At 47.5% G+C, this 26811-nt stretch overlaps 1 protein-coding gene across 6 annotated transcripts in view; it reads right to left on the bottom strand.

Annotated features, from left to right (window-relative positions):
• Window positions 1-4993: 4993 nt before the first annotated feature.
• Spire1 (spire type actin nucleation factor 1) overlaps window positions 4994-26811 on the bottom strand; it is a 133333-nt gene continuing 111515 nt past the window's right edge. For 4 of the 6 annotated variants that reach the window (XM_046462733.2, XM_058585124.1, XM_058585128.1 and 1 more), the window contains 9 exons: window positions 26435-26607; window positions 19584-19674; window positions 17986-18128; window positions 15336-15509; window positions 11471-11608; window positions 10965-11035; window positions 10442-10469; window positions 10220-10356; window positions 4994-8103 (listed from right to left, as the gene is read on the bottom strand). In XM_046462733.2, coding sequence (XP_046318689.1) covers window positions 7845-8103; window positions 10220-10356; window positions 10442-10469; window positions 10965-11035; window positions 11471-11608; window positions 15336-15509; window positions 17986-18128; window positions 19584-19674; window positions 26435-26607 — 1214 coding nt within the window. In that variant the 3' untranslated portion in view covers window positions 4994-7844. The remainder of the gene's footprint in view (window positions 8104-10219; window positions 10357-10441; window positions 10470-10964; window positions 11036-11470; window positions 11609-15335; window positions 15510-17985; window positions 18129-19583; window positions 19675-26434; window positions 26608-26811) is intronic. The other 2 variants (XM_046462734.2, XM_058585126.1) reach the window with 1 other exon arrangement.

A 26811-nucleotide genomic window follows, 5' to 3' on the forward strand; every position in this document is an offset into this window, starting at 1 on the left:
TTGGAATGGCCCCTGGCATTTTGCCAATAGTATTGGTTGAGAGGCAATCCATTAAGATGATGCTGGATTGATTCGGTTGTATATTAGACCTCTACTGTCCGCCTTGGCCTGCTACTTTGGAGTTCTCGCGGGGATTCCTGGAGAGTCCCATTGGTTGGGGAAGTGCCAGAGGAGGGATTTCCGGTTGTTGGTTCCTGGAGGAGCCGCGTGTCCTTCAGGAGAGTTCCCGGGGAGCGTGTGTGGAGTGTGCTGGTGGAGTTCAGAAATAAAGTTTGTTCCTGCTTCAGTGGCTCGTGATTTGTGCCCAGCCAGACTGCGGCACTGGGTGCTCCTCCCCAGGCCTCGCCCCAGGGGCAACTCTGGCTGGTGCAGGGGCAGGGAGGGCTGGCCTGCGTGACCTGGGAATGTGATCATGATGGTGTGACTCCAGAAGCCGGTTACAAGAGACACTGCCTCCTGCTCCCTCTGTCACTCGGGGCCTGCGGCCTGCGGGGGCCTCAGGGTACCGGCCTGTGAGCAGCCACCTCGGAGGCAGATCCACTAGCCCAGAGCAGCCTTGGGATGACAGGAGCCTCCGCAGACTTGGCTGGGAGCCCGAGGGGGATCCCTGCTACCGCTGCTCCTGAATTTGTGACCCAGGGGAAATTGTGAGATAGTAAATGCTTGTTGTTCAAGCTGGAGTTTGCGGGCAACAGTAATAGACAACTCAGATGTCACCTCATATTTCCATCGTCTCTTTCACACTTTCCCTCTTGCTGTCAAATCCTTCCCAATGAGTCCTGGGCTAATTGGCTGTCAAGCTGGGAGGTTTTTTGTTCCATTTTGAAAATGTCAAAACCAAGGCTGAGGCTTTGGCATAGATGGCCCAGGTGGTGCCACATGGCCTAGAAGTCTGGGCTCTCTCCCCTCTTTGAACCGCCTTAAAATCTCCTGTCCTGGAGCTGGCCTTGCCTGAGCGCAGCTCATGGTCCAGGGAAGTCAACCCTGGAGATTTACATGGCCTCCCCCGAGACCTCCTTTTCACCTGTTCTCATGTATATTTGATTGGTTTGTACTGAGATTTCTTCCAGAGCGAGATCAGGTGTTCTGCTTGCGTGCACAGTCTGGGTATTCGCTAAGACTCTTGGGGACTGATGGCCAGTCACTGTTAAGAGGAGCAGCTGGAAATGCAACAGGGTGAGGCAGCTTCTGGAGACCCATGGTCTCTTTCTAACCACTGGCAACCTCACTGTTCCCCCTTCTTCATCTGTAAAGAGGAGGCTAGTGTCTGAGTGCTAAAGGAGATGCTGTGGACCGGGGGCATAGCTCACTGGTGGAACAGAATGTTACCTTGTTACTAGTTGGGTTGGGGGTTGCACCGAGGGCCTTGTGCATGGTGGTATGTGCTCTACCACTGAGCTATACCCACAACTCAGCAATTCTCAAAAATTGGTGAGGCATGGTGGTGCATGCCTACCTAGAGTCCAGCTACTGGGGAGGCTGAGGCAGGAGGATCGCTGGAACCCAGGAGATCAAGGCCAACCTGGGCAACACAGCAAGACCCCTGCCACAAAAGCAAATGTTGAAAAAACCTATCTTAACCATAACAAACTAAGCGGGGGATATCTTCATATCCTAAAGCTTACTTTCTTATTGGTAAATAATATAACAAATTTGGAATAGTTCAGTTATGTTGGCCCAACTGGAATAAAATTGTTAATGAAACTTTTATGATTCCTACTAAGAGTGCAGGAAGGAGGCCACATCAGCTCTGAGCATCAGCTGTGGAGAGGCATCAGGCGGGGCTGGAGGGTGCAGCATCGAAGGCCAGCCACCTCACTGGGGACGTCATCGACTCTAGCCAGCAGGATAGGGAACATTGGCAGCCATGCTGACTTGCCTGGATATTTGTTTCCAAAAATGGCATTTGTGTTGCCATGTACAACAAGTAAGTGAAAATAGCCTGCTCATGTCGTGTCCCCCGCCACCACGCTTCTCTTTATATCTCCAACTGGAAGTAGGCAGCACAGCATGGGTCACAGAGACCGAGCCCCTGCTTCTGCCAGGGCAGATGAGGCCTGGTCTCCAGCAGAACCCAAGGGGACCGCGGAGCCCAGAAGGTGCCAGAGGAAGACGCTGGCGCACAGGGTCTCCTGTGTCTGACACTCATCACTGAGGGTTTTCTTTTTAATTCTGAGAGATGGACTCAGGTCTTTACAGCAACTGGTGAAACTGATTGGCCTCTGCCTGGAGCTACAGATAAACCAAGCCCAGTTTGCACTTTTTCCTGCTTCTAGGTAATGTTCACAACCAGCTTGTCTTCAGACAGAGAGGCACTACTTAAAGCCAGGCACTGTGGTACACGCCTGTGATCCCAGTGACCTGAGAGGCTGAGGCAGAGAGGATCATGAGTTTGAGGCCAGCGAGACTTTATCTATCTTTAAATAAAAAAATAAAAAGGGTTAGAGGTGTATCTCCGTGATAGAGCTCTTGCTGGGCATTTCATGGGAACCTGTGTTCAGTTTCCAGCACTGTGCAAAAGAAAAAAAAGAGAGAGAGAGAGAGAGAGAGAGACTGCTCAGAAAGCATCAGCTACGCCACACTTGGGTGAAGGCTGTGAAGGCTGGCGGGGGCTCCACAGACTCTTCGCCACTTCTAGTCACAGCAGGTCAGGTTTTAACGCAGTTGCTGGCTGGTGCCTGTGTGGTCCTGGAGGTTTAACACAGTAGCTCCAGTATCTCTCTGGGTAAAAAATGACATCGTGACCACCTAGGCTAACATCCTCATTTTAAAATTGAAGAAACATATCTATAAGTGTTCAGGAACCTTCCTGAGCTGAGCAGGAGTAGTTTCCTTAGTACCATTTCTGATCTGTGAGAACCGGGTGCTCATGAAGACTCTCCTTTGCTAGCTAGGCTTTTCTTTTTTTCCCTTCAGTATCAGGATGGAAGCTCTTGGGTCCTGCAAAGGCCTTTTTGCTAGAGATGTCACTTGGGAGTGGAGAGGGCTCTACCGCCTACAAGGAAGCTTCAGCCACTGCTGGACCTGGGGGACCCCAGGGGCCAGGTACCCCTGGGCACTTGTTCCTAATGTGCTCTGTGCAGCTGACTCCAGGTGACCAGGAGTCGGGGTAGGAGGCCCTGGGGCTGCGTGTCAGCCTGTGCTTCCTGGGGGTGGGGGACAGGCTGCGTTGCTGCTAGAAGGCCAAAGCTTCGCCCCAGAAGTCGCCCTGCTCAAGGCTCACCTTTGCTCCCTGTGGCTGCTCCTGACTCCCCTGACCTTGGGCCGTTTGCCTGTCCTGGGAGGTGTGAGGTTCTCTGTTGCCCCCCTCAGGAAGGGCTCTGGAGGAGGAGGCAGGTGACTGCTGGGGTCAGAACCACACTCCCAAGTGGAGCGGCAAATATAAAAGGGGCAACATCAGATGGGCTGGTTGTTCAAGGCCGGGCCTCTTCGCTGGCCGCAGCCCGGGAAGGGCACCCCTCCTTAACTCACAGTTGACCCAGGCTTGATACAGCAGCCGGCGAGACCCAGTGCGTCTGGCCCTCTGGGTGCCGAGTGAGGCAAGGGGTCAGGCCCCTCTCCCCGAGGACAGTGAGCAGCTTCTTGATGCCCCTCCCAGGAGCCCTGCCCTCCAGGTCTGGAGCCCCTCTTCAGCACTTCCACATCATGGCTCTTGGGTTGGCCAGAGCTCTGTGCAGTGAAATCTAAATAGTTCCACAACATCACCATGTTTTAATGGGATGAGCTGGGAGACAGCGAACTCCATCTGCCACACACATGCTGCTGAGCGTGGCTCTGTACTAACCAGGCACTTGGCTTCTAAACTTTTTTGGGGTGGGCAAAGGGAGCCGTTTCTAGATTCTGTCATGTCTCTGGATGACAAGAGGGAAGGTGGCCCAGGCTCATCAGCAATGTGACCAGTGCACGGTGCATGCAGAATGGAGTCCCTTCCTGAAAGTAGTCCCCTCTAGGATACTGCAGACTCATGATTTACAAGGACAAATCTTTTCCTCTGTCGAAGCTGGGGAAAAAAAAATACATTTACAGAATCACATAAACCTCTGACCATTTATGGTATCCCCATTTTCTGTATCTCTGGATTCAAGAGTTCGGTCCTGGACTTAGAAGGTCACTGAATGTTTGGGTCATGAGGTGGACATACAGTGACACACACTGGTCTTGTTCTCTACATATTACAGAGAAACTCCAGTAAAAAGAGCTCCTAAAAAAATGTCAGGCAGGTGGGTACAGTGGCGCATGTTGGTAATCCCAGTGGCTGGGGAGGCTGAGACAGGAAGACGGCAAGTTCAAAGCCAGCCTCAGCAACTTAAGTGAATTAGTCCTACGCAACTCAGCAAGACCCTGTCTCTAAATAAAATATAGAAGAGGGCTGAGGATGAGGCTCAGTGCTTAAGCACCCCTGGGTGCAATTCCCAGTACCTAAAAAACAAAACAAAACAAGTCAGGCAACTGAGAAGACAGGTTTGTGTAAAATGGATTAATATCAAATTAAATTATCACACACGGTTGAAACTATGCTCAAGGTCAACAAATTTCTCTAAATTCACCATTTAGGAATATGTTCTTTGAGGAATGCTATTTAAAGTGTACCAGCCTGAGACACAGCCCTCATCCTATAAAAAAGGGGGAGGGGGAAGGTCTTATCCCAAACTCATCAAATGACATAAAAATGTTAAGGTGACTTTTTGGTTTTGGTATCTGTTATCCAGAAAGCTGTTATAAAAACATTATCTATAGTCTGTCTCCATATATAATAAAATGCTATATAATATATTTTAATCTCCCACATGAGGTTATAAAAACAAAGAAGAGTCACACTGCCTGATAACACTGCAGTCCCGGGGCTGACGGCCTTGTCTTTCCAGGGGGTCCCTGCAGATCACATTTCTTCAATGCTCAGGATTTGCTGTGGAGAGTACCTGCCTTGACCCCAGTGATTTAACAGCCACTCACCAAAAGACATCACTGTTTTACAACAGGAACAACACAGAGGTATGACCAAAGCCATTTTATTTTTTCCTACATAAATTTTAAAATACTTTAATGGAAAACACTGAGTACCCATCATGTCACCCTGAATGCCGCAGCACCTCGGCTTCTACACATGTGGCAGCCGGGTCAAGGCCCAGCCAGCAGCATATACTTCTTCATGGTCCTTCAGTAGTTTTGCATGTACAGAATCTCCCGTTTTGCTTTAGCAAACAGCAACATGATTTAAAACTCTCACATTTCCTGTATGACACCTAAAATCCAGTCCTATATTTATTAATAGAGTTAGAAAAATAAAAGCCTTAAAAATTTCATGGAATGAGTTCATGTATTAATCACATAATCTCTTTAACATAAGATTATTTTTAAGACTCGTTTACATAACAACCTCTGGTTTAATTTGAAAGACATGACTTGAACTCTAGTGAGATCGTTAGGTCAATGTACATGTATGTCATTTACCTGACTTAATTTTTACTGGCTGGGGAGAGTTAATTCCCACTGTCCACTGGATGAATGACTTAAATATTAATAAATACACTACAGTATTTACAAGCATTCTCACATACTCTGACACTGACTGGAAAGTCAAGCCACAGGAGGGAAGATTTCCTGACAACGTGACCTCATGGCAAATGGGACAAAAGGAAGCAGCACTCAGGGATGAGAGGAGGGTGAGACGAGGGTGACCGTTCAGATGTGCACAGTGTTCAAAACGCGCTGGATGACACTGAGGCCAGCATGCTTCTTGTTGGCGTGGAAGTCAGAGGGGCCCAGTGGGCAGTCAGGACAGAGGAAGGTGCAGAGGGAGGGCATGCCAGGAGCCTAGGGGTAAGAGTCAGCCTGAGGAAGTTACCTCCTGCAGCCTGCAGGGGGCAGCACACATCCCAGGGCTAATTCAGAATCCTTCTTGGCAGCCTGGGCAATGCCTACTGGTTTTGGTGGTTTCAACCACACGCCATCCATCTGACCTCTGTGCACTTGGCCAAACCCATCCCTGCTGCTGAAGAATCTACACCCTCACAGCCTGCTAAGGGGTGACCGTGATGCCCGGTCATCCCATGTGAGGAGGTGAAGGGACAAGGGGTTTAACCAGGTCACTGCTTTGTGAACAGGAGTAAAATCCTCGTCCTGGGCTTTATTTCTTGTGTTGCACACACAGAAACTAGTCACCGCCCTGCATGCGAGTGCACACTGTGTGAACTCCATCTGCGTCCCTTGCTCTCCTCAGGACCTGCCTGGTAGCTGCTTCAGAAGCTCACACCCAGGGCCACCAAAGCAGGTGGAACCACCTAACTGTCTGGAATGTGAAGTTCAGAGTCTCTTGGAAAATTGCATAAGCAAGCTTCCCTGGCGTGATTTCTAAAGCTCTTTAAAAAAAAGGCTTGAACATGGCTGAAGCAGCCAGCAGCGTGTTCTGGGGACCCACAAGCAGCACAGACCAACTGTTAACATGTATTATTTAGTCAACTGTTAAAGTTTATTTCATAAGTATCAGTAATTTAAAGCCATTTACTAAATTGTAAATTTCAATCCTTTAAAAACTACTACCAGAGCAGTTCTGAGGTATTACTGTTAACTTAATATGGAAATGTGGCTGGAAATGTGACTGCCATGCCCGCAGCTCCCTAGGCTGCTGGGGTGTGACCACAGACGCGAACTACAGCTTTCAGGAAATTACTGTGCCCGTGCATTAAGTGACTTTCTGAACGTTAATGCTGATTTGGTTGGCTGGTCACTTCTAAGCATACCAAAATAATAAAGGCTGGCCCACAGAAGGGCCCCTGGAACTGGGAAACCGCCCTTCAGGCCTCCTTCATCCGAAACCCAACCTTCACTCAAGTTATCTACCAGGAAATCAGTGCAAAAAGCATCCAAAAATCTTGCCTGTCAGCAGGTTAATTTTCATATAATTTTAAAAGAGCTAGACATTTTTCTTTCAAAATTCATTTATAAAAATAAATTTCAGTTTGAGACCTTAGGTACCAAATTGTAGCTTAATTTAGTCGTGATGGCTGCACTATAAAGTCATGAAAAACGCAGCTGAAAATGCTGAGCCCCAGCTCCTCCTCCCGGCACCCTCTGTGGTCACAGCCCACTCCAGGGCTGACCAAATACCCTCAGCTGCTTGAGAACAGTTTAGCCTTCCTCTGTCCTGAAACTCCCACAGAACTGTCATTCTCAGAGCCTCATGACGACACCCAGTAACTGAAATACACTCGTGATGGGGAAGGAGGCCCGTCACAGGCTCAGCAACACTGATGCAGGCGCCAGGACAACGTGGCCACCTCGAGGCCCCGCTCCCTCAGATGCTCTGCACTACAGTGCCGGCACAAACTTGAACCTTGGAACAATGACGATTTCAGTCAGCTGGACGGAATCAGCAAGTCCCTCCAGGTGTTGTGCTGAGACGATGGACAGCCTGGCCCGCCATCACCAGGCATCCTGGACAGGCACACTGTCAGGTGGAACTGCCAACGTGCCTTCCTGCGCACAGCCCTGCTGCCATCGACATCTCTGTCTGACTACGTGCGGGAGCAGCTTCTGCCTCAGCCAGGATCACTGGAGGGGTGGCAAGGAACTGGACTCAGCAAGGTTCCGGCCTCCACATCCACACACACAAAGCAAGTTCCAGAGTACTGTCCTCTCAGGGCCAAGGAACAGGTGGCTGGCCTGTTCCTATTACCAGTCGACGGAACTCAGCGTAGAGCCTGTGGGACAAGGTGATGCAGCAGGAGTCTGGTCCACTGCAAACTTAAGCCTGTTTAGTCAAACCACGGAAAGGAACAGCCCGGTCAGCATCCTCGGACATGGCTGCCCCAACTCTGCACACAGAAGCCAGTGGAAGGCACGGCTCAGATCTCACTGATAGTCCTCTCTGAAGGACAGTACTCCGAGGGGCCAGGAGAGGACACATAGAAGGACTGTGTTTTCCTTTTTAACCGGGCTCTTTTGTTGGCCAGCACCAGGCTGCGCCGGCTGGAGCTGATGATTTCCGAGATGAACTTCTTGCAGTCCACGCACACCTCCATGGTGCTCCAGTCCTCCATGAGCTCCTTGGGAAAGTGCGGCTCTTCATCCGACCTGTCCACAGACTTAGACTTTGAGGAGAACCTGGGAAAAACCAGAACCACTCAATATTCTTACTTATTTTTCCACTGCAGTACTGAGGACATTGGTAAAAAGCAACTATTATTGCCAGAACATGGGCTGGGGAGTGGCCTAATCAGGTCCTTCCAGAGAGGAACTTCTCACTGGAAACAGATTTAAAAATATTTTTCAGTAAAGAAACCAGGAAACATGTTTCATTAAGAAGGAACAGAGGGGCTGGGATGTGGCTCAAGCGGTAGCGCGCTCGCCTGGCATGCATGCGGCCCGGGTTCGATCCTCAGCACCACATACAAACAAAGATGTTGTGTCCGCCAAATACTAAAAAATAAATATTAAAAAATTCTCTCTCTCTCTACCTCTATCTCTCTCACTCTCTCTTAAAAAAAAAAGAAGGAACAGAAATAGCTGGGCACACACCTGTCACCCCAGCAACTCTGGGGGCTGAGGCAGGAGGACTGCATGTTCAAAGCCAGCCTCAGTACCTCAGCAAGGTCCTAAGCAGCTCAGTGAGACTCTGTCTCTAAAAAAAATTATTAAAAAATGGCTGAGGAAGTGGCTCAGTGGTTAAGTGCCCCTGGGCTCAATCCCTGACACACCAAAAAAAAAAAAAAAAAAAAAAAAAATATATATATATATATATATATATATATATTATAAAGGAGGAGGAAAGAAAAGAAAGAAAGAAAACAGAGCCTCCTGGGTATCTGCTGGTTACCACACACATACAGGTGGATTTTAACAGCCAAATGACACAAGGGTGCACGCTGCTCTAGCACCCTACGAGATTTAGAAGAATAACTTCTTCCCAAGGGTCTGGGGACCCTGTGTCGTGAGCACAGGACATTGGTAAATGGTGCACGGGGGTCAGATTATGGGAAACTGAAGCACATTTATCTTCATCCTATGACACATTCTGAAAAATTGTCTTTGATCAGTTCTCCTGTCATTTGTGTATTTGTCAATATGCCACCCCTCCCCCATCTTTACCTTTGGGTAACTGGTAACTTAGATTCCAGAGATCACAGACATTTTGGCCATGTTTGCGGGACCAGCTATTCATTTACTTTTTTTTTTTTTTTTTTGTACTGGGGATTGAACCCACAAGTGCTTAACCACTGAGCCACATGCCCAGCCCTTTCTATTTTTTATTTTGAGATAGAGTCTCGCTAAGTTGCCCAGGCTGGCCTTGAATTTGCCATCTTTCTGCCAGTAGGCCTGTGCCCACCTCTAAGCCTAGCTTTGTCCTGCCACCATATGACCAGAGCTGGCTTTCTTCCTTCCATTTTCCTTTTCTTTTTCTTTTTGGCCCAGGGGGTGCTGGGGATTGAACTCAGGGGCACTTAACCACTGAGCCATATCCTCAGCCCTATTTGTATTTTACTTAGAGGAAAGGTCTCACTGCGTTGCTTACCACCTCCCTTTTTTGTTGAGGCTGGCTTTGAATTCGCCATCCTCCTGCTTCCGCCTCCCAAACCACTGGGATGACAGGTGTGCCACTGCGCCCGGCTCCTTCCATTTTTCTTTTAAGACCATCACTAACCTTGCCCTGCCCTGAATCCAAAATGACTGAGACTTGGATGAGTTTTTTTTTCTTTTAAATTGCCAGCTTTGGGCATAGAGCTTTATTTCATAGTGAAGTGACCCAGGGCTGTTTCAGACTCTTGTAGCACAGGAATGAACAGATTTATTTTTTTCCCCAAAACTTAGGTAGGGAATAAGGATTAGAGTGTTACATGCAATTTTTCATTCCACTGACAATAGTTTTAAAGATGACTTTTTTCTTCAATATTTATTTTTTTTAGTTGTGGTTGGACACAATACCTTATTTCACTTATTTATTTTTATGTGGTGCTGAGGATCGAACCCAGGGTCTCGCACGTGCGAGGTGAGTGCTCTACGGCTGAGCCACAGCCCCAGCCCATAAAGATGACTTTTAAAAGATGTAATAAAGCAGTTATTTCAAAAGTAGGAAAAATAATAGACTACATTATTAGAGTATCCTTTAAGTAGCTAGCCATTGTCCCCCCAAAGGTAACTTTGGAGATTTGGGACTCATGTGGAAGTCCAAAACTATTAAAACTGAAGCCAACACATGCCCCTGGAGCACAACCCCCCTCACCTGGCGATGCTGCGCAGTGGCCGCTGGTGGCTTGCCGGGGGCTTTTCTGACCTGGTAGTACTGTCCCCTCTTTGTAAGGTGGAAGGTCCCAGAGAGAAGATGGGTAGAGTGGAGTATGGCTTGGAGGGCAGCCGCATCTGTCACCCCAAATAAAACAGTGTGAGCAGTGCTGAGGCGGCAGGCAGTAAGCCGCCCCAGTCCAACTCAACCAGTGAAGCTTACCTTTTTGCAGCACTGTGAGCACACGGGTCTGCGGACAAAACCAGAAATATCAGTTGATGTACAACAGATGAGGCCACCATGAATCTCTGTAGTCAACTGCCCGTCACCAGAACCTAACAAGTTGATGGTGTGGATGCCAAAGTGGCACCTGGAATGCTGAACTCCTACTTTGTCTTTCATAAAAGGACCAATTGATATCTCTTTGGAAGTTTTTAATCAGTCTACCCTGAATCTCATGGCAATCATACCTGCTTTTCTTTTTTTTCCCATTCCCCCATGACATAGTATTAGAATTATCTTGCTTATGTAAAAGAAATAATGAGCCAACGGTTTCCCAGTTCAATACCAAGTCACTGTCTAGCCTACCCTTCATGGGAAACAGATGATTCTAACTGGCACAAGGGACCAGGCAGAAGGGGCCGTTCCTAATATCCTGGGCCAAGAACGCAGAAACAGTGGAGGTGACGGTCATTACTTTCATGACTGCTGATCTTATCTTTTCATCAATTCCAGGTTACCTTACCTCTTACAGAACTGGCAGGTGTAAGACCAGGTGAAGAAGGAAAACCTCCGGGTTCGGCAACAGAAGCAGAGCTAAAAAACACAAAGTCAGAGAAAAGAAGCAGGGTTGACAGCTGCCCCGCCAGCCCCGCCGGCTGGGCAGGTTTCATAGACAGGAGGGGAATCCAGAGGCCTGTGGTCCTGGCAGGGCTTTACCCAGCCACTGCAGGACGATACTGAAACACTCCCCCGCTCTTAGGCATTTCTGTACAGACCCTTTCCAAGTCTAGTGACTAACACAGTTATGAAGGCGGGTCACTATCTTTGTGGTGGTCTTTAAACCTTCCAGATTTTTCTCTCTGCGGGAGAGGCAGAACAGGACCGTCACAAGAGCATGGATCTTGCCCTTGAATGCCCAGGTCCTGAGCCCTGCGGCCAGCAGCCAGGCCTGCCAGGCCAGGAGCCGAGCCTGGACCTGGTGTCCTCCTGCCCTCCAGCCCTCCTGCTGGCTACCTGCAGCAGCACTACCTTTCCTTTCTTCAGGGCGGTGTAGATGTCCTTGTACTGTTGGTACTTCTCCAGCTCTGCCTTCACCAGCACCTGGCGGATGTGCATCACCTCCTCCACCGTCAGGGCGAGGCATTCCACGGGGAAGCAGAACTCCTCCTGAAATTCAGGGTGCCAGTGAGCAGGAGCTCCCACCCACCCAGCATTGCAAGATCCCCTTCCGATCAGACACCTCGTTAGTAGCATCAGAGAGGAAAAGAGGTTTCCCACGATCACTGGGACAGAGCTGGCTTGCTCTGGGGACCACAAGACTCTAGGTGGCTGACGGGACCATGCAAAGCCCTGGAGCCACGGAAAGGTCCACAGTCAAAGCCTCTCATTTACTTGGGTATTTTTTTTTTAATTTTTAATGTTTATTTTTTAGTTTTCGGCGGACACAACATCTTTGTTTGTATGTGGTGCTGAGGATCGAACTCGGGCCACACGCATGCCAGGTGAGCGCGCTACCGCTTGAGCCACATCCCCAGCCCTACTCGGGTATTTTGACTCAAGTTATTCTATTCCATCAAGCACAGCTGTGTTTTTATGCTTGAAATCTTCAAATAAATTTTGTTCTTCTAAGCCAATTTTATGTCAGTTTTCTCCTAAAATTAGGCAAGGATACTATTATTTTGGGGGCATTTTATACTAACAGATAAAAGAGCAAATCTGCAACATTGGTCCTATTTTTGTAACTGGTTTGTGGTACCCAGAGTAGCCAAAAGATGGTGGTTAGTACTTTATATTACAAGCATTATTTAGTGATCAGTTACATCAGCACACTTGAAAAAAATCCTTGTGAACAGAGGCTGGGAGGTCGGCCTGCAAGGCCGCTTCTCCGGGCTGCCCCACAGGCCTCCACGTTTTTTCAACAACTGTGAGCCGCAGTCAGCACCAGGAAGACTGCAGAAACTCAGAAGTCGTCTCCTGTTAACAGTCTCCCTGCAATCAGCACGGAGACGCTGATGTAACCGATCCCTCCGCTCTCCATCCGGCCCTGCTCAGATTGGCGGATCTAAGGCAAAGACGGACTAGTCTGGGGCACCGGGCCCTGCCAGGCTTCAAGGGGCCATTGTGGTGCAGTGACACTGAAACTGAATGTCTTCAGGACAGCACATCAGGATTCACTCCCACACAGCCAGCACCGCTCACAGGCATCCTGCAGCCCCAGGAGCCAAGAGAGCTGTACCTGAACGCAGTCAGTTTACAGAGCACTAGCCTCCGGTTCGGTCTTTCAAATCAGAGAGGAACAAAAGTAAATCTAGGTTGCAAACTTGACAAACATTAGCATTTACTAAAAAAAGTACTTTGAGAACTACTGCTTCCTACTGAAACTCAATACAAAATCATCTCTGTTCAAGCAAACTTAAGGAAGATTAAATCAGCTTAAAAATGCTTTGGAAAAAGCCCTCGATTGAATTTTTAATCTGAGGAGCTCATTAGTATTTGGAGGGCATGGTTTGTTCAGAAACACTGCATCATTTGCTCAAAGATGCCCAAAACACTCATGGGGGGGGGGAAAAATCACCCTTCAGAGTTTTCTTTCTCTGAGAGCAGCTCACAGAGTCGACAGGATAAAATAGACATGTTCAATTATCCACTGTAGTTCGCTCTGCCCTGGGAAGAGTGGGGCCAAATGGGAACAGTGAGCGCCTTTGAAGGTCAGGCGTTGAAACTGCAGTAAACAAGCAGAGCTGGCTCGACACAGCTAGCGGTGGCCCTACTCGGCTTCACCATATTTCAGAAGTTTTCTGCAGCCATTCCTATTCATCAGTGGTGAGCGTGAGCATGGGACCTCGCTGCTGGCTGAGTCTATGATAAATTTGCTAAGCTGCAGCAAAATAATGTGTGGATCTAGCAAATAACCAGGTAGTCACTCCTAAGTCTGTCACCTAGCACAGTGCCACATAACACTCATCACTGTGCAGGAAGACACCCAGCAGTGCCAGTTTCATTGACTTCACAACCAGTATACCTGGGCTGCTACACATTTCAAGTAGACAGCAACTCCTTTTCATTTGTGGGGACATGGTACCACACACAATTCACCTGACAGCTTGTGCTGCCCTCTCTTTAGTCGCAAAAGGGCTTAGTCAAGTGTACCTTCGACTTCCTGCTTTGAACCATCTGCAAATCCAGTGCTTCGTATGAATCATAGATTTCTGTTTCTTTTTTTTCTTTTTTATTTCAAGCAGACTACCCTTCGGTAAAATAATATTTATCAGGTAAAATGCTAATGTTTTAATTCTGGAGCCTTCCCAAGGACAACAAAACTTTAATGCAACATGAAATAAAATGACAGATAGTTACTAGAAAAGTACCCCCCCCCCAATTGAGAGAAACAGTAATTTGACATACCCAACATCAAATTAAACTTTACAGACCTTGCTGAGCGGCTACTGCTCCAAAATGTAAAGAGCAGCAGGGGTTTAAGGGATATTGCTTTGTCACTCCTGCAGGGGGCACTGAACTCACTTGATGGCTAGATGTGGGCAGGTGGATAAGGGCTGGGGCCAGCACCATTCTGTCCCCTTACTTCTCTGTACTTCAACATGACCCTCAAATTTAGGAAAGTCCAATAGAGGTCACAATCTGCTACACGGACAGACATGCCTCAGAACTTAACCTGTGTGCATGTCATTAAGATCGCAAAACTTTTATTGAATATTCTTGTCCTATTTTACTATACGAAAAGGGGCAAAGTTAGGCAGCAGAGATCAGAGTGTAAAACTCTAGTTACTGAGCCAGAGAAATGGGAAAAGACTTCTTTTCTATAATGTTCTTGATTAGCAAAAAACGTCATACATAAGTAGCAGATACCTGAAAACTATCCAAAATAACCACCAATTTTCAAGCTTTTATATATCAACTTTAAATAAATAAGAATAGCAACTATTAAGTTTAGTTAGGCTAACCTTTTTTAGAATTCGACCATAAAGGCCAGAGTGAACTCTCGTGTTGCCTAAAGCACTACCTGGTTTTTGTGCAGGGATCTCTCTGTTGGGAGGCTGGTCATAAAATGCTGACCGGCAGGATTGGGAGGCACTGAAGGCCACCCTGCACCTGACCACACTCTGCCCAAACCAGGTCTAAAATAGAAAAAGGCTGAGATCTGACAAGAGGAAAGTGTGCATTCACATTTGGGGTCTTTTTTTTATTCCAAGACGAGTGATAAAAAATAGCAGCTGCTGGGTCACCCTGAGGGGGAGCCTTGAGAAGCCAGGACCTGGGGGTTCAGTGGCACCTGCTCTTGCTGCTGTCTTTAAATCATGAAAGCTCAAATACCAGTAAAATGTATCCTTCTGTGAGAAAAAGCTCCAAAAAAAAATGCAATGACATGCAGATTTAAAAAATTTAAAATAACCACATCAATACAAAGAAAGTGTAAGCCTCTCTCCACAGTGAAGCAGCACCCTGCCCACCATGGTGCAGTTTATGACAGGTGCCGCCCCAAGTGGCCGCAGCACCTTCACAGTGGGCGGAGCCCCAGTGCTGCCTGGGGTTGGGAGGCTGCTGAGCCCCCCCAGGTCCTGAGCAAACTCTTCTGGCCGCAGGGGAGGCCCCTGGAGGAATGCAGGCTGGGACCTCCCAGGAAGGGGCACTGCCCCTGCCAAAGACTTGCTCCAAGAGAAAAATGCCCAGTAGGCTCTCTAATCCCTGCTGCATTTTGAGTTTGTTGTCCTTTCCCCTCTGGAATGAGATCATGGCACGACCTACGCATCCTACACAAGCTTGGAATCAAGGACCAGAAGCAAAGTGCCCAGGCTGTTAATTCTTGCAGAGGACAGGAGCTGAGGCATCACCCTCAGAGAGATGGAAATTCCCACACCGGCAGAGAGAGGCCAACCTTGGAGGAGGTCCACCTGCTGGTAAAAGCTCTCTCACACAGATAGTACACAGCCCCTGCCACCCCAAACACGGCCGCTTCAAGAGGATGGGAGCTGAGCAGAGAAGCTGTGTGTAGGGTAGAGAAAAGCGGCCTGAAAGGCGTCCGGGGCCACGCGCTGCTCATCCCAGGAACCTGAACAACAGAAGGGAGAAGACAGTGGCAGGGGACGACAGGAGAAATGACACCACTGAACCTAAAAAACAGCAGCTGCAGATCATGAAAGAAAAACAAAACAAGAAGCACCGGAGGATGGTGGTGAGGTTCCCGCTGACGCCTGCGCACACAGGCCTATGGCCAGGAACCAGCCAAGAGCTGGGTGGAGGTTTTCAGCTCACACGGCAAAGCCGTGAAAAGGGTTTTCCTAACTGGGTGGTCCTGTGAGCACTGAGTCTCCCACATGGGACTTGTGGGGATGCAGGACAGGCCACCGCTTCCTCTGCCAAGAAAGCCCTGGAGTGAACACAAGGCACACAGCCACTCACTCAGAAGGTCCTGAAAGACTCTCTCCTTTCACCTGGATGGGCAACTGCCCCTAGTCACTGGACCAAATGATGGGAAAATGACACCTGAACCTCCTGTGGGAAGGGAGGAAGGACGATAAAGTAAAACTATCAATGCCAGAGCATTCCGGCCACTTCCAGCTGAGGGCTACACACACACACAGTGATTCCTTGTTTTCTAAAATGCAGACACAATTTTCAACTGATGACCACACTTTGAGAAAAGGTCCCAATCAAGCTAGAGTGAACTGCTACAGAAGTGTGATTCTGTGGATTTCCCAAGATAAGCTGCTAGTGGGAAGTCTGTGCCTGGAGCTGGAAGTTCCTCTGTCTTAGCCGGTGGCCCAGGTGGGGCCGAGGATGTCCTCCAGGCTGCACATGCCCTCCCTGTCTTCCAACCTGCATGCCCTCTGCGTCAGCAGAGCTGCTCTCCTGCTGCCTGTCCCTCAGGCCCTTCTCAGTGCCTGCAAAGGAAGTTTGTCTTGATCTCCTTCCTACCCACAAAGGAACAGCCCACAGCAGGACCAAGCACACAGGAGCCCTTGTTGGGCTGAGGGTCCTGGTACTTCTCTTATTAGGTGGAACTACTTTTAGTTGCTCTGTAGTTCCTTTAGTTTGAGTCTAACCTCAGGGCAAAGAAAAGAATATCCTAATTATCAGACCAGCCAAACATCCCGGAGAACTCCTGCTTATGTGTTTAGATTGTGACAATAACTAATCATGTTATTGAGAGTCTGGACTTTATTTATTTTTTGGTACCAGGGATTGAACCCAGGAGTGTTCAACTACTAAGCCATGTCCCCAGCGCCACCCCTCCCCCTTTTATTTTTTTTAATTTTGAGAAAGGGTCTTGCTAAGTTGCACAGGGCCTTGCTAAGCTGCTGAGGCTGGCCTTGAACTTGCCATCCTCCTGCCTCAGCCGCAGAGCCACCGGGATTACACCCCTGCACTTGGCAAAAGTCTGGATTTAAGGTTTGAATTATGGCCAGAGTTCTGCTTCTCTGCTGAGGAGCACAGCAAGGCTACATCTGATCCAACAGCAGTGCTTCGTGCTTATTTAGAGGTTAGGGGAGCCTCCTGAGGAACAACCATAACATCATTTGTTCTTTCACTGCATTGTTTGAAAACAGAGAAGACTCATCCCACTTCAGCTTTCACGTCAGCTCTCAGCTCTGCTCAAACTCCCTGTGGTCACAATGACCACTCCCCCCCACCCTGAGGGACATCTGCTGCTGCTTCACTGAAAACTCTCACATCCATCACAGCCCCAAAGTGGGGGTAAGGATATGGTGGTGATTTCTATTCTGAGTACTTGGAAAAACATTAGATATCAGGTTGTGGGTAGAAAACTGAAGCCTTACATGCCGCACGCCCCATGTAAGGGGGCTAAAAAGAATCTACACAGGCCTCCTTTGGCTGGCTGATCTATTAATTTTCCTGGCAGGCACTAACATGCTGTCCCATGTCCTGAGAAGTGAGTAGCCACTATGTGAACCAGATAATCAGGCAGACACGGTGGCACACACTTGCAATGCCAGCTACTTGGGGGTCAGAGGCAGGAGGATCTCAAGTTTAACACCAGCCTGGGCAACACAGTGAGACCCTGTCTCAAAATAAAAATCAGAAGGCCCAGAGATGTAGCTCAGAGGTAGAGCACACCTGGGTTGGATCCCCGGTCATACAACCGAAACAAACAAACCTGGATGCTCTGGAAAATAGCAGAAACTGTTAACCAATCCAAATAGCAGCTTTGGCCCAATATCACAGAACATACTAGAAAACAATGTACAATGGTTATACATGGGTCAAAATTTTCCTAGCCCTTCTGTTCCAATACAATCCTCTACTGTGGTCAGATTTTGCTAAGAATTTCTAGATTAGCCTTTAACAATTTTAAATGAATTAATGTCCTTTGAAAGAAAGCATTTCCTTAATAATAATACACTGATAAATATTCTGGGGATTTCACTCAGGTTGGCGCCTATTTTCTTCACATACAGAGTAAGTTACTTGGAGTTCATTTTAACCTTTGGGAAGTTTTTCTCCTTATCATTTTGGAAGAAAGCCACTGACTCCAGGTCTCTGGGGGGCTGGGAGCCAGTACTCACCAGGGAGCGGGAGCTCTGCCGGGTCGGGGGCAGGAACTGCCTCACGTTGGTGGGCGTCTCCTTCTCGATGGAGTGCCGGCGCTGGGGCGGCTGCCGACGCTCAGGCTGCGGGGTGGACGACATGGGCAGGAACTCTGGGGGCTCTGCAGGCGAACCCAACAAAGGACTCTCTTACAGAACAGAAATCTTAGGCCTTGACTTTCCGACGGAGAGCCCTGTCAATGTGACAGCACCGCGTTCCAGGAGAGACTGCAGGCCGGTGGTGGCCAGATTAAGGGGGACCCCGAGGGACTCCCAGCCAAGTGGCAAGGAGAAGGAAAACCTGTTCTGAACACTCTGTCAAATTCACATGAGGAAGCACAGCACAGCACAGCACAGCACACTCCTGGATCTAGTCTTACAATTCACATCTCCGGCATTATTTTAAAAACATGCAAAAATATGTATTCTGTATAGCCAAAAAAGCTCCCAAACCATCCCAGAATTCTTAAGTGCATCCTCTTTCTTTTTACATTCTCCCTTATAAAGATAGAATATGAAAACCTTTTGTATTACATGTTTATTCAGATATTTTATTCTTAGGTTTAAATTGTATTTAAATTGCAAACAAAAAAAATTAAGCTTGATGTTAACATTGTAGCCGCTGCTCCTCTGCCTAGTAGTATTTTGGGAAACGGTGTGAAAGAAGTTTTCAAGGCTGAATGGTGCTGGATTCACCCTTTGAAAGCACAAGGAGAACATTAGAAATAAGTCATCCTGACAGTCTGATTGAGTACCCCCTCCTGCTCTACTGCAAAGGAGGGCTGCTTCAGCCAGTGGGTGGGTCAGCAGGGCCAACAGAGTCAAACGAGACCCACCAACTTGCACCATCCCCTTACGAGACAGCAGTCGAGAAAGATGCAGAAATCCCTCCTGTGGCTGAACTGGGTCCCTTATGCTGGGCCTCACCAAATACTAATTACACATAGTAACCCAAACCACTTCCTGATTTTTTTTTTTTAATAATCTTTTTAAGTAACTGAAATGCTATGTAAAGAATTTTAACCACTAAGCTCTCTGGTGCACAAGAAGTCAAAAGACTCTTAATATGTAATTAACTTTCAGTTCTTTATAATAATCTTATGGGTAAAAGATTACTGAAAGCCTTTAGAAATCAATACCTTCATTTAGGTATCTGTGTTCCAAATCTACTGCCTGTAGATTCTGTGTTCAGAATCTACTAAATTCTCCTATGGTATCTTCTGGAAGCACGTTCACGTGCATGAATGAAGGTGGGGGTGTGTGTGTGTCCCCCAGAAGGGACAAATATGATTATTTAGGGCTTACTGCTCAAATTCAGATGAGGTAATTAATCTAAGATAGGCACACCCCTCGAGGACTTATTTCCGACACTATCTGTCACACTCAAACGTGCCCCACCTGCTCCACATTAGAACTGAGGCCAGCGACCAGGTTAGCCTACCTCTGGAGGGCAGCTAAGAAAGTAGCCAGGTGTTCCTGCTTGTGATGGTGAGACCCAGGGTTGGGGCTTTACACCCCGAAGGTCACAGGGAGCTCTGGGCTCCTTGGTCCGGGCCACGTGTGCCCTGGGTACTCACTCTTCCTCACGCACGTGGCCTCCAGCGCTGGGTCCTCGAGGAAGGAGGGCGACGCGCTGCTGCCGCTGGACGACCTGGGCAGAGTCTCCTCCTGAGGAAGGGAGAGGTCCTGCCCATCAGCACTCCCAGGCTGCTAAGAACACACGACTCCCAACGGCTCCACATCACAACTCAAAGGTTCAAAGCAGGGGAGACACCCAGAGGGCCTGAGTTAGACAGCTCTGGGTGTGTGTCCCAGGTCGGGCCCACTGAGTGGCATGGGGCAAGTATTTCAGCTCCACCACTGGTGAGGGGGCATGACACCTCTTCTCCACAATGTTACTGGAAGGACTGAGAGGCACACTCAGGAATATCGAACCCAAGTACTAGATGGTAAGCCCCATTGGCAGATGCTGGGTCGTCCTGCTCACTGCTGTGTGCTTAGTAGCAAACCCATGACTTAGTAATAATGAGTAAATATTAGCTGAAGGAATGGATGAAAGTAAACATTTACCGAGCATCACAAATCTAGAAAAATGCCTACGGTGCACCAAGTAAAATTCAAATTCCTGTTACCAGTGAGAAGGGACCTTAATTGGCTTTAATGCAAACCTTAATAAGGTACCATATTTATCCAAGAAATATTTTCTACTTTGTGACAGAAAATACATTAACTAGAAAACAACTAAATTTCACTATAATATCTATGAAATACCACTAAATATTTTAAATACAGAAGGAAGAATATTAGGTAAATCTGCTCATCCATGACTTTGTGAGGTAGTGAAAATTCCCTTTGACCTTCCCAGCTCAGGTGACTTTAAGAATTAGTTACCAAAGAGGGGCCTCCCCTGAAACTTCATGCTGAAATCATCAGTTTCAACTCAGTTACAAGGTAAAGAATCTGGTCCAAGATCAGGAGAAGGAGAAAGGCCACAAAGGGAGGCAGAGGGCACCTGCAGGTTTTAGCAGTGGCTTCCCCATTCCTGGGACAGGCCAGGAAGAGCAGCCAAGCAGTGAAGGTCACACCCCATCCACATGTGCCACAGGCCACAGCAACCGGGACATGCAGCCAGCCAGCAGAGAGGACTCCTGCTTATGGAGCTCAAAAGGGGACAGCAGCCAAAAGCACGTCTTAGGAAAAGAAAAAAAGGAGTGAGGAGCAGCACCTCCCTGCAATGTCCTGCACAAGACTACACGATGGAGACCCGGAAAACCCTCCCTGGCCCCACGCACTCCTGCCCACCTTCCGCAGGAACTTTTTCTGCAGTAGTGGGAATTGTTCCTTTCCAAGCCCTTTTTATTTTCATTTCTAAATTTTGATACAGGGTGTTGCTAAATTGCTGAAGCTGGCCTCGAACTTGGAATCCTCCTGTCTCAGCCTCTGGAGCAGCTGGTATGACAGGCCTGCGCTGCTGTGCCCAGCTAACAATGTGTTTGAAGTCCAATTTTACATGCTGTTTCCTCTGTTAGTGTCAAGAGAGAAACAGATCCCATTTCTTTATTTACAGGCAGAACCTAATTATAAAGCTAAGCTTTGTCTCTGGAAGATATTACCACCCTTATTTTTTAAAGAAAACTCTGGGGGGGAAAAAAGCTCTCTAAATAAAGCCTGTCAGAGTGCAGTCTTTTTTAAGCAAGCAAAGAGATCAATAGTCTTAATACCATAAATGTTAAAATTTCAAAGAAAACTAACCAATGTGAGGAAGTGTGGTCAGTGGGGGGAGTGGCCACTGGGCTCACAGCCTGCAATGGCCCCCTTCGGCCTGGCCCCTCCTCCACTGTCCTGTATTGAAGGAGAAGAGCTGTGGAGGGGTCTCTGTGGAGGGGGGTTCTTTTTCTTTTTTCTTTCCACACTTTTTATTGGTGCATTATAGTTGTACATAATGATGGGATCTGTTGTTACATGCACACAATGTAACCACACAGTTTGGCCAATACTCTGCCCAGCACTTCCACTGTGTGTGTGTGTGGGGGGGGGGACCTCCTTTTCTTTCCTTCATACCTAATTCTAGGTGAAGTCCTATAAAACCTCACAGACAGCTTTCCCTACCATTGCTCCCAATCTTTAAAACAGCTACTCAATATCTGATAGTCTTGAAAGCACTTTAAGGAAACAAAGTAAAGTTAATCAGGAGCCTTCGTGGTACCCTAGAGCGCCAGCTCTGCTCCAGGAAGTCAGCAGGGCAGGGCGAGATCCACCCCTTTCCTAACCATCTGGAGTGAGGGGCTGGAGGAATACCCTTCACTGCCCCTAGCAGGTCAGAGTGTCAACTCAAAGTAAGCATCTTTCCTGAATTTTACTTTTCAAAATAACACTAAAAATGTGCAGATATGGTTCTAGGGGAATAAATATTTCAGTTCAGGTAAATTTAAAGGTAACATTCTGATTTTTTCCTTAATAATGCCTGATACTTTTCTTTCACTTTTGTAGACACAAGGAAGATAAGAGTGAGAAAGGAGCACATTCAGAGCAGGATCTGTGCTACTCAGAAGCTGCATTCTCTATTTAAAATGCATTCACTCAAAATTAAAGAGCAACACAAGAAAACTGCATGCATAATGTACTCATTTTTAAGTGTTTTTGCAAAAAGGAAATAACCAAGGTTTGGTGATAGAATCTGATGACCTCATTGAACTTGCCGTCTTCCTGCCTCAGCCTTCTGAGCTGCTAGGATAAATAGGCATGTGCCACCATGCCCGGCTTGATTCCCAGTTTATGTATAATTATAATGTACCAATAAAGAAAGGTTAAAAAAGGAAACATAACCTCTTAAAACCGAAAAAAAAGTTGATATAATTTCCTTTAAGGAAACTGAAAATATGTAAGCTATGAAAGTGTATATTTTCATCTCCCAAATGTAGTTCTAGAAATATTCTGAAATAATATAAAAATGTAACATAAGAACGTTCACTATAATGTTGTTACTTATAATAGCAGAAAATCGGTGCTAATCTAAATGTTCTAAAATGGGGGATAGGGCAAATGCTAATGATGGCACTGTGTTTGAAAAGGACATTTAATCAGATGGTAAAATGTTCATGGTATTTTGGTAAACCAAAGACATGGGTTAGCTCTAGTTCTGGCAAAATGGCAGGTTAGACAAGCTACTTCCAAGCCCTAAGAGAGGTGTGAAGCTTCTGGCCACCACCAATGGACAAGTGGTGTCCACTAACAGTGCAAATTCTCAAGTTCAGTGTCAAGGAGGCAGAACCAGCAGGCCATGTCTGACAGCTAGAAACTCCGAAGGCACCAACCCCAACTTGAGCTAATGCTTCCTGTGATTGCAATTTGAACGGATAAAGCTACTGGGAAAGTACAAGAGAAAAAAGATTGGTTTGCCACTACTGCAAATGGATCTCTTACTTAAAGGAAAAGAAAAAAATTTGATTTTCCTTGATTAAACCACAAACTTTGGACTTTAAGAAAACGAAAAGACAAGTCAGTGTCTCACAGTTCTTACAGTGATTAAGAGAACCGTTTTCTTTCTGCATAAAACAGTGAAGTTATCATTGATGTGCAAATAATTAATATTCTACTTCACAAGAACATTTGATCAATAATAACATAGTAACTGATTACAAGGAACTTCAGAACAAAATAAGAATTACTTAAACAGTAAACTGCTCTTTGTGATCCTACAGACATAAGTTAGCCTCACAATCAGCAATGAGGAAACTGCTGGTGGGTGATGTCATCAACTGAAAACTGCCTCTCTAGGTGACATCCTACAGTGGGAGAAGCTGTCTCTCAAAAGAACGTCAAGTCTCCAAGAGAAAGACACAACCATGATCAGAGTTCACTGTGCAGGAGGTGTCCTGGTGGCCTTAAGACGGCAGAACAAAAGCTCTCTGTGGGGTAGCTGAGAAGGGTGTTCACATTCAGGACAAGGTGCTTGGTTTGCAGTGTTGCTGCTTCTCCTCCAGCCATTTCCAGGGCTGCAGGATATGGGGTGGCAAACAGGTAGGGCGCAGAAGTGCAGTGCAGGCCACATGCTGTCACTTTGGGCACAAACACTTCCCTTAGGAGGGAAGATGAACTTCATGGTGCCCTACGAGGCCCTCAGCGAGGCCAGGAAGATGGACAGTGAAGGTGGAAAGACTCTGGCCTCCACCTCCATTTCTAGTCACAGACACAGCAGCTTTCTGTAACTCTGGGGTAAGGAAAAGTTCTGATGCTTAAAGAAAGGTCTGGAAGCCTTTCCTTAAACCAGGAGGGAAGGAGCAAAATGGGGAAGAAGGTGATTAAGAGGGAGACACAAGAAAGCAAGATCAGCCTTCTCTGAGATTTCCCTTGACTCAGCCTCTGCAGCCCTGAGTCCTGACCCTGCCTTTGCTCCTGGTACGACCTTGGCCAGGAGTTCACTAGGTAAGTCAGCAGAGCCACCACATGCCAGAGGTGGAGCAGAGGCTCCATGGCCTCCTGTCCTGGAGCACAGGCCAGCACAAGCATGCTAGGCCCATCCAGGCTCTGGTCATCGCACAGCAGAAGGGAAGGCCCCTGCCTGTCTGCCATGTTCATCTAAGTCTAACACCCAGGTCCTACCTCCCGCCTGAGGCTGCTCCAGCCTTCCACCCTCTGAGACCACCAGACTCCCATGCATTCAGTCACACAGTCCAAAGTGCCCTCAGACACTGTGCTCAGAGAGGCTGTAAGGATCCTTGGCTGTAGGTTTTCATTTGGTATTTAAATGACAAATACCTAGAGGACAAAGGCCATGGTATTTCTGCCTCCACCTCTAATACTTATTGAAGTCAGTCAAAAATATTTGACCAGAAAAAATGGAAAAAACAAGTTGGTGAAAAGGCCAAACAGAAGAGATAAAGAATACGTTAAGAAGCAGAAAACAAAAAAAAAAACAAAAAAAATTACTAGAGAATGCAGATGAAGGCAGTGTGATGTGACATGAATCACACCTCGTCTTCATATTTGGGCCATTTTTACAAGAGAGCAGAGATGAACAGAGATCAATTTTGGTTTAGGAATGTCCTGGTATCAGAAATAACAAAAGGGGCAGGAGAATACCAACCGCAGGTTAGAAAAGGCAGGATTCTTCAATGTCTTCTGCAGTTCCATACTTCTGGGGTTGCACTGGGATGCTCATATGAGTTCATGGAACTCATCAGATGGAGGATACAGGGATTAATTCCAGGTGGAGGATACCTGATTCTACTCCTCTCACCAGCTGGAAGACACTGGGATCCACTCCCCTCACCAGGCATAGCGTATGGGGATCAACTCCCTTCACTGGCTGGAGGGCACAGGGATCTACTCCCTTCATGCAGTGGAGGGTGCAGGGATCTATTGCCATCGTTGGATGCAGGGTACACTGTCAATAAGATGAAGGGTCTCTTCCAGGTCCTGAGAACTGGGAGCCTGGGCAGGTTCCCTGTGGATAACAACCTTCACTAGTCCACACTGGAAGGAAAGCTGGTGTGAATTTCCTAGTGCACCATCCATCCAGATGAATGTCAGCTGATGATCTGACTTTACAACAGATGACCTGCCTAGTTAGCTTCCACTAGGTAACAGATCACCTGAAGCTAGCTAATGCGGGAAGACACCGTTAGGATAAGCACACTAATCTACTTTAATTCAATTAAAGGTATGTTTCCTCCACAGACACTTTATTGAAGCTTTGATTACTATAAAGCCCAAATTTAAATATACTTGATTAAATATGAAGGCTTCTATTTATCTGTTTTCTTAATGTTAAAATTTGAACACTCTAAACTTTTAAAGTTTTAAAATTCTTTTCAAAAAAGTAACATAAAGCATTGCCACATATGATCCCTTTGAGTAGTCCTTCCTTATACTTAGAAACATCAATCATATTAAACTGCAGAGGAAGGGAGGGTATGCTGCCTTTCAGGCCACTAAGATTACGACCCCTGCGGCTAGTGACAAAGGTCAGAGGCCACAGGACTGTAGCTTCAACACTTCCCCTGGCAGTGCCCCCCTGTTCTGATGGTAGGGGGCTGGGTAACAGCCTGAGGGACTTGAGGTGTTAACAAAGTATCTTCTAGAAGAGACCATAAAAAAGGCTGTAGAGGCTGCCAGTGTTTGGGACCACGGCCTGGTGCATGGTTCTGGGCAGGAGGTGATGGAGGAGTCAAGCACAGTCAGCCACAGGCCAGGGGGCAAAGGAAGGCAGCCCTGGAAGCTGTGGACAGACCCATCCAACAGAATGTTCTGCAAGAGGACCCTGACCTGCACCATCCTATGGTGGTGGCCACTAGGCCTGAAAACCCAAGTGCAAATATAGGCTGGTGCAAGCGACTGGGGAGAGATAAGAGGGCAGTCGTGCACACACGAGGGGCAGGGAGGGGTTTGGCAAGCAGATGAGGGGAAGGCAGGGCAGAAACCACCTTCACCTCACAGCTGGTCTTAGAACGGGCAGCAAGACCCAGCAGGAGGCAAAGGTGCACAGGACACTGGCCAGGGTGGAGAGCGAAGGAAATGCAGGACCACTCTCAGGAGTGCTTGCTAGCTTGCTTTTTGAGACTTGTCTGCTGACATTACTATTACAGAAAGAATCGCAATTCCGACATGCGTATTTTAGAGGGAGAAGAATACGCAGAAAGGTTTTTCTGGTCTTTATTTTTCCCCTTCCCCAAACAAAGGGGAAGGTGGTATAAGTTTGAAAACTGATGACTAATTTTAGCCCTATGTATAATTTAAGACTGCAGAATATTCAAATTTCAGCATTTATTCTAGAGGTGCACCACTGCACCAGCCTACTCAAATGACACTAAGGCACCTGCTGTCTCCCTCTCTGCTACCCAGATCAACTGGAATCCTCTTCGATGGCTGGAATGTGAGAGGAGAGGAAGCAACCTCTGAAGGCCACGGCGATCTAGATGGGCCTCACCTCGGAGTCAGAGCTGTCCAGCTCGGCCAGCGTGGGGGCCTTGAGGAGCTTCTTGCGCTGTGTAGGTGCTTGCTGGGCAGCACGGGTCCCCCCAATTTCTGTCTGCGATGTCAGGCCTCCATTCAGCATAGATGGCTCCCCAACATTCTTTGGAGATTCTGGGGTAGTCACATCTGGAGGAAGAAAGAGAGAAGCTCAGCTGTGCTTAAACCATCAAGGTAGGTGGTGCTGAAAACTGGCATCGAGCAACAAGCACCTCCTGATCACTCGGGCTTGGCACAGAGGCACCTCGCCTCTGCCCACAAACCACTATATTCAGGGTTTAACTGTTGAGACTTGATAAAGGAAACTTCACACGTTCACATTTGTAGTTCAGA

This window comes from Marmota monax, unplaced genomic scaffold (genome assembly GCF_021218885.2).
Source record: "Marmota monax isolate L192 unplaced genomic scaffold, Marmota_monax_Labrador192_F-V1.1 WCK01_AAM20220418_F8-fsc00180, whole genome shotgun sequence".
NCBI lineage: Eukaryota > Metazoa > Chordata > Mammalia > Rodentia > Sciuridae > Marmota > Marmota monax.